The sequence below is a fragment of the Apus apus genome, chromosome 11 (assembly GCF_020740795.1).
Source record: "Apus apus isolate bApuApu2 chromosome 11, bApuApu2.pri.cur, whole genome shotgun sequence".
NCBI classification, from domain to species: Eukaryota; Metazoa; Chordata; class Aves; order Apodiformes; family Apodidae; genus Apus; species Apus apus.
In genome coordinates this window covers 19,570,332-19,585,124 of record NC_067292.1, presented here as the reverse complement: position 1 = coordinate 19,585,124, position 14,793 = coordinate 19,570,332, and the positions used below count along the sequence as shown (strand labels likewise).

At 53.5% G+C, this 14,793-nt stretch overlaps 1 protein-coding gene across 6 annotated transcripts in view; it reads right to left on the bottom strand.

Annotated features, from left to right (window-relative positions):
- The window catches only part of PLEKHG4 (pleckstrin homology and RhoGEF domain containing G4), a 93,746-nt gene that overhangs the window by 9,677 nt on the left and 69,276 nt on the right, over positions 1-14,793 (bottom strand). For all 6 annotated transcript variants that reach the window (XM_051629327.1, XM_051629330.1, XM_051629331.1 and 3 more), the window contains 2 exons: positions 2,051-3,000; positions 81-330 (listed from right to left, as the gene is read on the bottom strand). In XM_051629327.1, the coding sequence (XP_051485287.1) occupies positions 81-330; positions 2,051-3,000 (1,200 nt within the window). The remainder of the gene's footprint in view (positions 1-80; positions 331-2,050; positions 3,001-14,793) is intronic.

Below are 14,793 nucleotides of genomic sequence, written 5' to 3'. Positions count from 1 at the left end.
TGAGCAGCCACACGTGTAGGCACTGCTGGGCATGGGAAGCAGGGGGAGCAGGAGCAGGGGAAGGTGTGCGGATGCCTTACGTGTCGGAGGAAGCAGTGGCTGACCCGCAGCGGGTGGTTGCAGCAGCTCTCCAGCTCTCGCAGGAAGTACTGGCTGTGGAAGTCATAGAGCTTCTCCAGGTTCCCAAAGATGACACTGCGCTTGCCCCGCAGGTCCTGGGGGAGGTCCAGACGTTCCATCTCTGGGAAGTAGCTCTCGATGATGTAGCAGAGGGACCGGACGTATTCCCGCTCCGTCGTCACCATCTCGTCGATGATGTGCCGCAGCTTGCTGCAAGGGGAGGACACTCAGCCTTGAGGGGAGCCAGGCTGGAGCAGGGCTGCAGCACCCCCAGTGCCTGCAGAGCACGGGGCTTTCACTCAAGAAGCTCCCCCCTGAGACCCAGCTCGGAGATGAGGTGATCCCATCGCACCACCCAAGCTCAAGCTCAGAGCGGCTCTGACCGTCAGCAGATCCCCACGAAGTGTGGGGCCGATCCAAGGTTTTTCTGTTCAGGTTGGCTGGGGTCCTGACCCAAGCTCAGCAGGACACAGCTCCCCAGGCCCACCCAACCCCTGCTCTGGACACAATAGGCTGCCCCACAAACAGCCACGGTGACTTCTGTGGGGAGGAGTCAGCCTGATGCTTGCGGATGCACTGGGAGGCAACACTAACCCTGGGAGAACCACCAGTGGTGGGCCCAGGTGCTGCTGGGCTTGTCCCAATAAAAATGAGAGTGGGGAACTAATATCCCTTCATCAAACAGCAGCTCCTAGGATGGGTTGCAAGGATCACCTCAACATGAGGAGAAACTTCTTTCCTGTGAGAGTGACGGAGCCCTGGGACAGGCTGCCCAGAGAGGCTGTGGAGTCTCCTTCTCTGGAGACTTTCAAGCCCTGTCTGGATGCGTTCCTGTGTGATGTGCTCTGGGTGTTCCTGCTGCAGCACGGGGGTTGGACTCAATGATCTTCAGAGGTCCCTTCCAAGCCCTGTGATTCTAGAATCACTCCAGGTACTGGAGGTTTCCACTGTGAGGCAGTGCAGCACCAAACATCACTCCTCCAGCCTGTGGCTGCCTTCCCTGCCCCCCAGCTTCCCCCAGCGCCCTCAGGAGGGCTGGGCATGGATCCCTTGGGAAGCAGAGCAGTTGGCCTCCTGTCTGCTGGTGTTCATCCCCTACCCTGAGCTTTGCTGACACATGCTGGGATACCACAGGCCCCTTCCAGAGGATTTTGCTGTCCCCAGGCATCCCATCCAGAGCAGCTCTGTGATCCCTCCGCATCCAGCACTAGTTTTTCATCTCTACCACTATTTATATTTTTTTAAACCCAATGAGAGCAGCTGAGACACTTGCCAGGGGACTCCCTTTCAAGAAGCAGCTCACATTACTGGGCCCTCCATACCCTTGGTACATTGCAGTAAAGACAAAGTTAAGTTGAGGTCCTCAAGGACAGAGAAGTAATAGAAAAGAACAAAAGCCAGATCTCTCTCCTGGAGATCTCAGCCCTGGAGGGCAAATCCAAACACCCTTTGACCTGTGAAGCAGGTGTCACAGGGCTCTGGAAGTGCTCCCCACCAGTCTGGCTACAGCCTCCCCTTCAAAAGCTGGGGGTGGATACACTATGCCTTTGCTCTCCCACTGCACCTGTACCACTGGTCCAGTGGTAATGCTTCTGGGAATCCCTGTCCCCAAATGTCAGCAATGTTCAGAGACTCTCTCTCCTCCCTGGGAACTGTTCTTTCCCCTTTTGTGCAGGAACCACTCTGTGGGGGAAGAGCAAGAGATCCCATTTCTCTGTCTCCCTCAAAGGCAAGTACCAGGGTGTGTGGGGACACGTTTGTGGGTCCACTCAGCATCCCACACACGTTATTTGGGGAAGCTGGAGCTCCATCTTTATCTGCCCTCTACCCATCCCCAAAACAACCGTCACTGCAGAGCTCTTCACATCTCTGCCGGCTGCCTTCTCACCACCCCGAGGACCAGAGCGCGCCCAGCATCACGGTCACTTACCTGCCCCAGCTCTTGGCTTCTGACGGGGTGAGGCAGCCCCTGTGTCCCTCCAGCAGGCAGTCTGCAGCCCAGCTGGGGGCAGCTTGCTGTCTCAGGGCAAAGGTCCTGTCCACCAGCTCAGTGCTGCTCACCTCCAGCCCCTTGATGAAGACGCCGGTGTTGCCGTACCTGGCCGGCTCACTCGGTGTCCTCTGGCAGCCTGACCACAGGCTCTCACCACAGGGGAGGTCAAAGCTTTGGGCCTTCCGGAGGATCCTCCGGGGAGGCAGCTTCCCAGAGGATGGAGTGGAGGTGCAGGATGGTTTCACCTCCAGGGTTTCCAATATGTTCTCCAAGTTTGGCTTTTCTTCAGGCAGCTTTGGAGACCTGGAGGCTCCACCGGCAAAGGAAACTCTGCTCGAGTAAGGAGCAGAGCTGAGAGTAGCCAGGCAGGCAAATTCCTCCCCAGCACCGACACTGCCAGGGCAGCTTGGGGAGGGTGAGGGAGCTTTCTCCTTAGTCCACCCAGGAGAACAGCTGGGCCTGTTGTAGCAGTGGGATGTGCTGTAAGTCCTGTCCCAGTGGGAGCTGGAGGAGGCCCCCTCGGAGTGCCTGCGGTGGGACAGGCTGCCAGCCTCGCTGCCCGCCCGGGGCTGCTCCCCCGACACTGCTTTGCGGTCTGACAGCAGAGACTTCCTTGTCCTCAGGGCTGCTTCCAGTTTCTTTTCAAAAACCAGCTTGGTCTCCTGGCATTTGGACCAGGCAAATTTCCATTGCTTGAGTCCCTTGTCACTCTTCAGCTCACAGGCCAGCTCCTTCATCTCCTGGAAGCGGCTGTCGCTGATGTCCGGGTGCTGCCCCTTGTAACTCTCCAGGCACTTGATGACACCTGCACAATGTTCAGCAGAGCTGCAGTCCTCCATGCTGATGCAGGCAAGGTGTCTCATGCCTTCCAAGGCCCACTCGTAGGCCTGCAGAGAGAGAGAACACAAGGCAACAGCCAGTCAGAAGGATTCGGGGAAGAATAACCCTAATTCGGTGCCTGAAGACAAGAGAAAGGATCAGTGTGTGGCCACCACAGTTCCTCAAGTGTGAGAGGAGGGAGGGAGGGGCTGCTGTTGTCAATGGGGCTTAACAATTCAGCAAAACAAACAGCTCCTTATGCAAAAGGCTTCAGCTGCGCTGGCTCTGCCACAGCCCCACCTCCCCGCCAGGTCCGGGTGACACCCACGCTGCTGGGCACGTTTGTCCCCTCTGGGCAGGGAGGCCCCGGGGAAGCTGCTGCCAGGACTGCAGGAACTCACACCTCGGTGTGGCTCTGCATGGAATTCTCCCTTCTGCCTTCAACCCAGCCATTCCCACCACTACCACACAGGATGAGGTGGGAAGGTCATCAGAAAGCTGCGGGGATTCTCCTGGCGCTGAGGGCCCGCAGGGGCCTGGAGGTCGATCAGATCTGGGCTCTGTGGATCACCTCGAGTGCTCTGACCCATCTCTGCAACAAGGAGGAACTGGAGAGCAGGCAAGCCCAGCTACAGGTCATGCACTTCCCGTGGTGGGGTGTGCTGAGCCCTGCCTGCCTGGCCCTGCCTGCTCCTGCACTACAGGCTCCTGCTGGCTGGTGGAACCCTGAGCTCAGCAGTTTATTTCTGATAACTCCACAAATGCTGGAAGCAGCTTCATGGGGCTTAACTCCAACCGTGCTGCACATGCTGGCCTTGCTAAAACAGCTCTGCCCTGTCAGTGGAGCAAGAGGAGCAGGACAAAACGTGGCCCAATGTGACAGACACAAGGTGAGAGTGTCTGTCCACCGTGGCAGGAGAGGAGCTAGTGAGGCACCGTGCACCAAGGCTTGTCACTGACAGAAGTGAGAGGAAAGGCAAACATCTGAATCACTCAGGCTCATAAGCCACTTCTTCCTCTGTAAAACAGGGATGATAAGAAGGCTGAATGTAGAGAGAACAAGATGTGACCATCTGCCACAGGCCTTGACCAGGGAACTCTACTGCTCACCAGTGAAAACACAGTTATTTGTTAAAACCAGATGGACAAGGCAGGGAAAACACCCAGGATGAGCCTGCCTGGCACGTGCCACCAGTTGCCCAGGACCAGTAGATGTGTGGGAACACCATAGGCTGTCCTTGGAGTGAGCCAGACCATCTCTAGCACTTGGCCTGCCAAGCTCTGCATACCTGCTGTGTTTCTGCAGAGAAGCAACACTCATGCTCAGTGCCAGAACAAAGTGACCAGACCATTTTCCACCTGCTGAACAGCCTCACTGTGACAATCTTCACCCTGAGAGCTTAAAGCACTTATTTTTATGCACAATAAAGCCTTAGACACCAAGGAAATCTCCCCAGACTTTATGGAAACATGGAGCAGACACTGCATCCCCATGGGGGATGTGGTGGTCACAAAGATTGGGTGGCAGCTCATTCTGTTGGTGACAGAGGTGCAAGCAGGGCAGGACCTGCTTCACTCACATGGTGCTCAGCCCCTGAGAGCCAAGCACTGCTGTCTGTAGAGAGCTGAATGCCAGCACAGCAGAGTCACTGCAGGGACAGATGTCACAGCCCTCCCCATGGCTCTGGGAGCTGCAGCTGCAGGGTGAGCGTGCAGCCAGCCCCATTACTCATGCTGAGCAAGGAGATGCTTCAGAAACACCAGCAGCTGCTCCAAGAAAACACTTCTCCTACAGCCCCACACACCCACAGGACAGAACAGTCAGGAGAGCAGCAGCCCCTCTCTGCCCATCACCCTGCCTAGTGCAGCAACAGGCCCCTCACCTGCCTCTCCCTCCATCCAGGCTTTATGCTCTCGACTTGCCCACTGCTGGGGCCAGGAGGGACGTGCAGAGGCAGAGGACACACCAGAGCCTGGTGGGAATCTGATTTATCCATGATGTGGAGGGTCTTCAATTCCCTGGAGGCAGCAGCACACCCGGCGAGGGGCAGCACTGGCTGCTGGGGACAGATGGCCTATTCTGCTGCTTTTTTCTTTTTGAGCTGCTCCCTCCAGCTGTATGAAAACCAACACCAGCCCCTTCCAGCTCTGCCCTGAGCCAGGGCTGGCTGCTGGTGTGGGCTAAGGGCACATCTCACCTCTCTGGCTTTGGAGGCCAAGAGGTGATTCTGACTGAAGGCTGCACAGTGGCTCCTGTTCACTCACTGATGGGAAAAGCTGAGTTCAAAAGGCATCAGGACCTCTGCAAAATGGTGCTGAGAGCAACATGCAGAAGAGGCACAGCCAGCAGGCCAGTCACAGAGTTATCAGGCTTGGGAGGACCTCTGAAGATTATCTAGTCCAATCCTCCTGCTAAAGCAGGATCACCTACTGTAGATCACACAGGAACACGACCAGATGGGTCCAGCCTTTCCAGCAGTCAGTCAGGAAGGCAGCTGCCCTGGGAAAGCCTTCTCCAAGGCTGGGGAACTTACTTCCAGATGGGAGAGAAAGAAAAGAGGCTTCTTTTATTTTTAGGAAACTCTGCAGATCTGCATGGGGTCACACTGAGGAGAAATTTGGGCTGCAAACCACACAAGGAGGCAGCCCCAGCACCTCTCATCTTCATGTGGTATCTGTCTGCTCTTGGCAAGGACTCCAAGGGCTGCACAGAAATGACTCTCAATCCCAATGGCATTTCTTCCCCCTCCCAGTGCAGCCCCAGGAACAGCTCAGCTTTGTTCCCTGCACAATGGGAGCAGCCCTCCACACCCTGCCTCTTGCTGAGTAACATGCTAAGGGGCCACCAAGGCTTTCTCCAGTCACATCATCTGCTTTGACTGTCCCTTTTGAGGACAGCTGCTCTCTCCAGGGACCCAACATGTCCTGGAGGGAACACCCTCGTGCAGGTATGGCCACAGTTTCTGTCCTAGTAAGGTTGCCAAGCAGGCTCAAGCAAGCCAGGATACTGCTCTGGGACACTCAGGGACCAGGCAGCCCTACAGCTTCTCTGCAAAGCTTCAAGAGCTGCTCATATAGAAGAGGAGGCACCTCTGTGCAGGGAAGCTGAATCTTCCCAACCATGTCTGGAACCAGGCAGGAAGGAGCCTGTACCTCTGCTTTTGATCTTTACAGACAAGTTGTTGCTGAAGCTCTCAATTACAGGATTAAAGACAAATATGCTTCCTGCACACACAGGGCTGACCCATCCAGCAGCTGTATGAGGAGTCAGCAGCAGGTTGGTCCTGCCAAGGGCAGGCAGGGGCTCAGAAGAGCCAAGAACTTCACCAGAGCACATTCCAACCCTCCAGCCCATCACCCTGTGTTGGTCCCTGCTCATTTCACCACGGGCAAGGTTTGCAGTGCAGCGAAGACAGAGCTCCTGGAGTCTGGTGTCTGTTGGCTTTGACACCACTCAAGTGCCATCTGCAAACACAGGCCAAGAGAAGCTGCTCTGCCCTGCCTGGGAACACCCTGCCAACACTGCACAGAGAGCCTTGCAGGGTCCTGGATCCTCACCTGAGCCACCATGTCACACCTCTCCAACTCAAACCTAACATAAACCCACCAGATTCCTCTCCAACTCAAGATCCAGTGATCTCTGAGACACCTTCTGGGCAGCCAAGACAGGAGACAACCATTGTACATCCACAGGCATATGACAGAAGGGGCAATCTCAAGGGGGGGCTGCCTTTGGCCAAACCTTCTCCTTCAGCTCTTCCTGTGGGGAGATGTTGACTGTAATTCTACTTTTCTTGTCACATAGGAAACTGGGTGTCTGAATAGGCAGAGGTAGGTGGAGAAGTAAGATCACAAACCCTCCAACTTTCTGCAGAAGAAAAATGCACCTAGGGAGGTGACCAGTTCTGCTGTGAGAAGGTTCCCCTCTGAATCTGAAGTGACTGTGCAGGGGAGCAGAGACACGGGTGAGGAAAAGCCAAGACTGCTCCTGATTGGAGCAACACCACAGGCAGGGATGCAACACAGCTGTGGTTTATGATGACAGAAGCACAGCAGCAAGACAGACCAAGCCCCCCCCATCCTTCTGCAGCCAAGTCCCAGCACTGCAAGCCCCCCTACTCCCTTGCTTTTTACAACAGAGAGAGAGGGAAGCAGCACAACAGCTGGGAAGAGTGCCAAGGACAGCAAAAAAGAAACACACGTAATCAAACAAGCCCTGATCCAGACTGCATTCAGCTCCTGTGTGCAAACTGTGCCCCACTTGGCTGTTCGTTACTGAGACACAACTAATTGCAGGTCTTTGTGGCAAAAAAAACTGCACAACTCCCTGTTTAACAAGACTTTCACCACCAAGTTCACTCCCAGTGCTCTTAACTTCAGCTGAGAGTTCAGAGAGCAAGAGGAGGTTTGCTTGCAGCAAGGAGATGAACTGGTGCAGCCAGAAAAGGTCAAAGCCCCCCAGGGACTGCTGCAAACTGAGCCAGGCTGTCCCCACAGCTGTGCACAGCTGGAGCCTGCAGAGCTGAGCCTCCACACACAGCACAGGGGTAGAGAGTGCCAGGGCACCCCCCAGAACACAAGCCCAAAGCAAATGCTGCTCTCCTGCAGGAAAATGCCTGCTCCCAGGTGTGTTCCTCACCACGAGTGCTCATTTGGGCTTATTCCTTCCCAAATCCAACATGACTTTAGAGGACATGGCTCTGAGATCTGACTCCTGCTCACCACACCAACGTGTCCCTTGTCACACGCTGCTTCATGGACAGCATCAGCAGGGACCTGTGGCTGGGGGCTGCCTTGTGTGCTGACAGTTCAGAAGGACCACAATTTAAAAGCCATTTTACATCAAAATATACTGAAAGGAAGGTTATCCAGGTTAAAACTTTATCATCTCAAGAGCTGGCAAGTGGCAAGCAGTGCCAAGGCTGTTTCTCTGCTGACTCGAAGACCAAGGAGCTGCAGCAGAAAGTGGGCAGCACACCACTCCTTGGATCTGCTTGGTGCTCTCCTCAGGACCCCCCACACTACCAGCATCCACAAAGGGAGGGACAGAGGGAGAAGAAGAGTTCAGGACCTGGCCATGTCCCCTGGCAAGTCGATTAATGGTTAAAACCAGACCTCATCCTACCTTTCCATCTTTACAGAGGGGGTCCATGTCCTGGCTGTGCAGCACCATCCCCTCGGGCAGGACTGAGCCAGGGCCACGGCTTCAGAGCAACCCCAGCCCTGGCTATTCACAAACAAATGCTGCTCTTCTAAATGCCGGCCTGAGGAGCCCTGGAAACCAGGACAAGGCAGAGGGGGAAGGGGCTGCACTTCCCACGGAACCACTGAAGTGTGCAGGGAACACCCCGGCTGGGCACGAGTCAGATCCTTCACTGCACGAGAGCAGGGAGAGAAAACATCCCAACCGACCCCAAATTCAAGTACAATTCAAAGCAAGGTGCACACAAAAGAGCTTTGGAAAGAACAGCAATCCCTCCTGGACACTGGGAGGCTTTTTCCACATCTCTAACAGCCAAAGCTCCTGCTCACTTCTAGCAAGATTTGCAGCTCTGCAAGTACTTGGATGTACAAGACACACAGCGTGACCAGCAGGTCAAGGGAGGTTCTCCTCCCCTTCTGAGGCCACATCTGGAGTGTTGTGTCCAGTTCTGGGCTCCCCAGTTCCAGAGGGACAGGGATTTACTTAAGAGAGTCCAATGGATGCTACAAGGATGATGAAGGGACTGGAACACCTGCCTTAAGAGGAAAGGCTGAGAGACCTGGGGCTGTTCAGTCTGGAGAAGACTGAGAGGGAATCTTATTCATGTCTATAAATATCTGAAGGGTGGGTGTCAAGAAGGAGGGGCCAGTATATTTTCAGTTGTGCCCTGTAATAGGATAAGGGGCAATGGATGCAAACTAGAACACAGAAAGTTCCATCTCAGCATGAGGAAAAACTTCAGAGGGAGCACTGGGACAGGCTGCCCAGAGAGGTGGTGGAGTCGTCATCTCTGGAGATGTTCAAGACCTGTCTGGACATGTTTCTGTGTGACCTGCCCCAGGTGGTCCTGCTCTGGCAGGGGGCTGTACTTGATGATCTCCAGAGGTCCCTTCCAACCCCCAGCATTCTGTGATTCTGTCATGTCACTTCAGAGCACACTTCAGCATTCATTTCAGCAAAGCCACCAAGTCAGAAGCAATCTCCTCTCTGCACAGAGGTTCCCTGGTACTCTCTTCCCCCACCCTGTATTCCAAGCTGCATTTGAAGCCCTGCCTGGGGTTCATTAGGAGCAGAAACCAAACTAATCAAAACCATGCCCTGCGTGGGATGTAGCTGGTAAAAGCTCAGCCTTAAATACTGAGGAAAGGGCTCACCCTCTCAAAATAAAAAGTCCAACCATTTCTGAGCTGCTGTGCAGCTCACAGTGCCTCCCCTCCTCACTCCAAGGGAGGACAGACCACTGCATTCACCCCAAAAACTGGCTGCTAAGGAGAACAAGCTTTATATCCTGCATCTGCCTTCCTGCCTGGTACTAAGTGCCAGGTGCTGTGCAAGCACTACAGGAGGGCCAAGGATGAGAGACAAGAGCAGGATACAGACTCCTTGGATTTAGGCATAAGATGGGAGAACAGGGAGGTACCCACAGCTGGTCAGGAGCAAAGAACACGGGGTCAGGGAAGCAACACTGGTCAGGGTTGGTCAGGGCACATCAAAGGGTGCTCATTACAGCAATGAGCTTGGAAACCCTTTTGCAGCAGCACTCTGGGTGATCACAAACACAGCTCAAAAATCCCTTCATTTCCCCTCTGGGCAGCCAGGCTTGACAAGCTCAGGAGAGTCTAATTACAGGAGAATATAATTGGCTAAAATAGGGTTGCATATGATTTCTGCTCTCCTGACGACAGCACGAGAGCCCAAAGGGCAAATGTGGGGCTGGGGCTGGTGTGCAGGACACGTGCTCACCCTCCTGTGCTCCAACTGCTGCCACTGCCAAGCAACACCTCAGGTAGCTCCAGCAGGAACAGCCTGACTCAACTCAGGAATCACAACAAGCCACAATAATCCCTGCTTCGGAACAATGCAGAGCTTCCACAGAGCAGCCTGTGCCAGTTTCACTACGTATCTGTATGCAAACACACACACATGTGTATGTAACACACATGTAAATATTTACACACGTATGTATAAAAGGACTCCCCAGGAAGCTGGGCAGCAAGAGACTGATTTGTCCTCCCCACAGCTTCCACTGCTCTGCAGCTGCAGAAAACCTCTCAGCAGCTTTCCCTCAGTTTCTGCTCCACAGCTCCTCATGACTTTGTACCCCCTTCTCTCCCCGTTTTTCTGCCCCACCAAAGGGATTTTCTCAATGTTTAAAAACTCCAGAGCCCAGATGGTCAGGTTGAGTTTGTTCCCAGTAAAATCAGAGCCTTTCATGTTTGCCTTTGCTGCAAAGCAGGCTCTTTGAGGCACTGCCCATCTTTTCATCAGCTTTGTGCACTCACTGCAAAGCTATTTTTGTCAATGAAACTCTGCTCATGGCCCCTTCTTACCAGAACAAGAGCAGATGCTGTTTCACTGGTGTCTATTATCCTCCCTCCTTTCTGATGCTTCACCAGTTACAGACCCAAACAGTGTGCTGAAGTCTCCTTTGACCACTGTCCTTCTCTGGCTGTCCCTAACCACTGGGATCTGGTGGCTGGTCCTTCATTTGGCTACAGCCAATGCCAGAGGCTAGAGACATGAAACCACCTAAAGATTGACCTGAAAGAAGATACACATGTTGAGTGTAACTCACTGATGGCTGAGAAAGAAGACATGAAGGGCTGAGTGTGTATTTGTAGATGTATTGCCCAGAGGAGGAGGAGGGAAAGGGCAGCACATTTTCAGGCTTCTTCTAGTGAAGGGGAGAACTCCCCTCTTTGCAGAGTGCCAGAGGCTCACGTTACCAGCCAGACTGGAGATCAAGATCAAGCCACAGCACGATGTGTGAGTCACCAAAGCTCTGGCCAATTGCACAACAGCCACAAATCACTCTGCTCCGAGGCTGATAGCACCTCCAGAGGTTTTTTTGCATACTTTGCTTTTACATCTGTCCCGACAGCCACATCATTACCCAGTGCAAACAGCCGGCTGCAATGGCACACCAGGACAGACCGGACTGGGGGAGGTGTCTGCTGTCTGCCCAGCACTGGCTCCCTCCTAATGAGGTCCTCCGTGCCCAACTGGGGCTTGCAAAACCTCCAGTACACCCTTGGGCCTGCACGGGGGAGCCTGGATGCTTCCTCTGTAGTCTTCAATTCACATCCCTTCCCCTGTCACAAGCTGAGCTAAACTCCACTTAATTATTCAGTGATGTGCTCGGATCTCTCTGTGCTGTGGGTGCTTCTGCCTTGGGAGAGGCAGAGATGAAACTGAGCCCAGACACCCAGTGCACCTTTGGGTGCAGCTGGCGAGGCTAGAGACAGCTCCCTGGGTGAAGAGGACACCAAGCTGCACCCGCAGGATGGGAGCCCCTGGCAAGCAGCTAAAGGAGCCTGGTCAGAGGCAGGGAGTGCTCAGAGCCCTGTCCATATGTCCAGGGCTTTGATATGCAGATGGAGCCATTGTGAGCTTCAGCCCCATCTGTACTCCGAGGGGGGCTTCAAGTCCAGATTGCTTGAACAGATCTATTTAACTCTCCTGACTAAAGGGAATTCCAGCCTCTTGGAGGATCTGGGCATCCAGATGGATGCCAGCACACCAACATTCAGAAAACCTGTCACCTTGTGCAGCTCCTGTTCCAAGTTGAGAGTGACAAAAAGCACCCAAATGCAACATTTTTGCCCACATGCACAAGCTGGGGGCAGCTGAGGAGACAGCTCTGCTAGCTCCAGATCTTACAGCTCAAGGCAACTTGCTCCCCTCACAGCCCAGCTGAAGCAGGAGCTGGGAAAGCCCTTCATCTGCTGGGAGGAATCACTGCTCTGACCAGCTACCAGTGTTATGATCCTGCAGATCTGATCCCACCCAACTCACAAAACTGGGTTTGTAGCTCAGTTACAAGGGCTTATAGTGAGAGGACACAGGGGAACGGATTAAAACTGGGAGAGGGGGGATTTAGGTTGGACATTAGAAGGAAATTCTTGAGTGTGAGGGTGGTGAGACCCTGGCCCAGGTTGCCCAGGGAAGCTGTGGCTGCCCCATCCCTGGCAGTGTTGAAGGGCAGGTTGGATGGGGCTTGGAGCAGCCTGGGCTGGTGGGAGGTGTCCCTGCCCATGCAGGGGGTTGGATCTAGATGATCTTTAAGGTCCCTTCCAACCCAAACCAGTCTGGGATTCCATGATTCTATGAACTGTCAGTTTATGCTCATGGGCAGGCAGGGGCACAGAGGAGTATGTACTCAGAGGTGCTCTGCTGACCAAGGATGAAAGCAACAGATCATTCAACATGTCAAGCATGTTTTTGTAAAAAAGAGGAGTAGGAGAACATGTTGGCATTCCTGGGATCCAGGGAAGGCAGTCAAGGAGTGAGCAGCCTACATCCCCAAAGATGCTCCCTGGCTGGCTCCCCCAGGCTCTCCCTGCCATGCCCTGAAGCCAGGAGAGAATCCAGCACAGCAGGAGGGAGAAGAACCCCAGGCAGAGGAGCAAGGCTTTGCCCCCCCTGCACAAGCCACAGACATCACACAAAGCTGGTGCTAACCTGGGTGCTGGGAGAGGTGCTGAAAAGCACCAAAACTCAAGAACCCTTCACCTTCAACTGCAAATTGTGCTTGGCTTTAGCACATTAAAAACCCTAATTAATTCAAGGCTGCCCAGTAACAACGAGGGACAAACTTATGCACCAGTTTCACACCGTGTTGTGCAACCAGAAATGAACATTAAGTGTTGGTGCTACCTACCATTTAGCATTCACTTACAGTTGCAGAGTTTGCTGGGAGCTCAGGGCACTGCTGTGATGCCAATTTGGCAATAAACTAATTGATGAAACACAGGAGAAAACAGCCCGAGCACCAGTCAATCTAGCAGTGAATTACTGCAGAATTAATAAAACAGTTTCCAAATCAATAACTTTGTGAGGTAGAAAAATGCAGGGGAGCTGTAAGCTGCAGATCAGATTTGAATGGTCAGGATTTCTTGTTTGTGCAAGAGAACTATCTCCCAAGGCAAAGCAAAACTTCCTGATAACAAACACTTTCTGATGAGAAAGTGAACCTCAGAGGCTTATTAACCTTGCAGGATGACTTCTCCAAGCAGAAACCTGGCAGGGAGGTGCAGGGAGAGATTTCACACATTAACCTTGCACGAACCCTGCCAGAGGATCAATTTTCCAACCTCCAGGCTCATCCCCCCCTCCCCGGCTGCTTCAGGCAGTGCATGAAAAAGGACACCCCTTAAATGGGAGAGCAACTCAGGCTGGATGTCTGTCTGAGGGCACGACTTTACAAGTGTAACTGAGGAAGGAAGGGAAGGGAGAGATGAGACAGCTGCTGTCAGACAGAACTGCTGGTGGCTTCCCCTAAAACTGCTTTACAGCACCAGGAAGGCATGGTCTGTACTCCTCCCTGCTGTGCTGCTTGGATCTTCCTTCATCATCCTCAGTTCTTGCCCCAGGAATGAACTGAAAGCTGTTGTTTGGGAATTTCAGCAGTCCCCAGAAACGCAGAGCCAGTCCCTAGGCAGAGGTGGGAGACAGCAGTGCCTGTTAAGCCCCTCTCAGAAACTTTATTACAAGCCACGGTGAAAACCTCATTTGCTCAGGGGCAAAGCCACCCTCTGCCCTGTGCAGCGTTGCCCGAGAGACACCAGCACCCCGGCACAGAGACCTGCCTGGTCAGAATGAATCAACTACAGGAAAGACACACTTAAATGCTTCTTTTTCCTCTCGGGTGCTGCTCTCCACTTCTCCTCCAAGCACATTCCCAGAGCAAGGAATCACAGCACCCTTCCAGTAACATTAACTCTCAACTTGGGCCAAACAGCCTGCGATAGAAAAAAGAACCCAACAAACCCCACAGTTTTAGGTCCCAGTTACCAGGATCCTTTCCAGCTTCCCACAGGCCAACACTCACAACGCTTCTTTTCCTCATCAAGAAGAAACACCAAAACTTTACTGCCTGAAGGAGAATTGATTTTTTTTTCCCCCTCAAAACCATCATCTGCAACACTGTATCTGGTCCATCATCAGAAACCAAGCAAAGCAGAAAACAAGGTGTCAGCAGGTCACTGTTCTGACTCTTGGGGAGAAGTGGGAGGTAAGGAAATCTGTGGAAGTCAGCTAATTTATCATGCTGGATTTCTGCTGTCACATCTAAGATCAGCTTCATCTCTCGAAGCTGGGAACGCTGTGCCAGCAGGTCCCAGGCACTGGTGGGACAGGAGCCCAGTAAACCTGGGAGCAGCTGAGACAAGCAACCTCCTCTTGCACTGTCCACACCTCGATAAGAAGTGGGGGCAGATCAAAAGGCAGCAGCGTGTGCCTCCAGCCAGCCTGGAGGTATGCAACCCCCCCAGCAGCTTCTGGGCACGGTGAAATTATGCCCAAAGAAATGATCATGCACCATCCTCTGATAAAGAGCAGAGGGGGCAGGCACTGCTGGATCACACAGCACAACCCCAGGAGTTGGGGGGACCATGCAAAGACACACACACAACCCACAGAGCTCTGCCTGAGCACACAAAAGGCACACACAAAGCACTCTGATTCATGCACAAGCAACTGAGTGAAAAAGCCTTCTCTATGTTGTTCCCAAACAATCTCGACACAACTCACACGTCAGCCCCGGACACTTGGTACTTACAAGAGGGTTTGCTGTGTCTGTCTGCTGCAGAGTCAGGCTGGGGTGTGTTGGACTCGGAGGGAAGGTGCATGGAGATGTGCAGAGAGGACCTCTCCTGCC